This window comes from Ailuropoda melanoleuca, unplaced genomic scaffold, assembly GCF_002007445.2.
Source record: "Ailuropoda melanoleuca isolate Jingjing unplaced genomic scaffold, ASM200744v2 unplaced-scaffold30437, whole genome shotgun sequence".
NCBI lineage: Eukaryota > Metazoa > Chordata > Mammalia > Carnivora > Ursidae > Ailuropoda > Ailuropoda melanoleuca.
The window spans coordinates 2064-2376 of record NW_023200990.1 but is presented as its reverse complement, the minus strand read 5'-3'; the positions used below and the strand labels follow the sequence as shown (position 1 = coordinate 2376).

General features: G+C 31.9%; 1 protein-coding gene across 1 annotated transcript in view; it reads right to left on the bottom strand.

The window, feature by feature from the left end:
• Nucleotides 1–108: 108 nt before the first annotated feature.
• LOC117798324 (proteasome subunit alpha type-3-like) overlaps nt 109–313 on the bottom strand; it is a 1791-nt gene continuing 1586 nt past the window's right edge. Inside the window, exon 2 of the mRNA XM_034650759.1 lies at nt 109–279. Coding sequence (XP_034506650.1) covers nt 109–279 — 171 coding nt within the window. The remainder of the gene's footprint in view (nt 280–313) is intronic.

Sequence of the window (313 nt, the reverse complement as noted above, 5' to 3'; positions counted from 1 at the left end):
AATGGTTTAGTGCAAGTTGGTCATTAAAATATTATTTAGCACATACATAATGGCAAATACATAAGCAGTCCTGTAGTACAGATTACAAAATGAATTCAAGTAACAATGTTACATGTTTTCATCATCTGATTCATCCTCTTCTTTCAAAGATTCCTTAGCATATTTCTCTGCCTCTTCCTTAACATCTTTGGGCACAATTTCATGTTTTCCTTTAGTTATTTCTCCAACCCAACTTAGTTCAAGTTCAAAGGCTTTATCTTTTACTTCATCATGGACTATGTAGATTATTTTTGCAACTTCTTTAACAGCATCA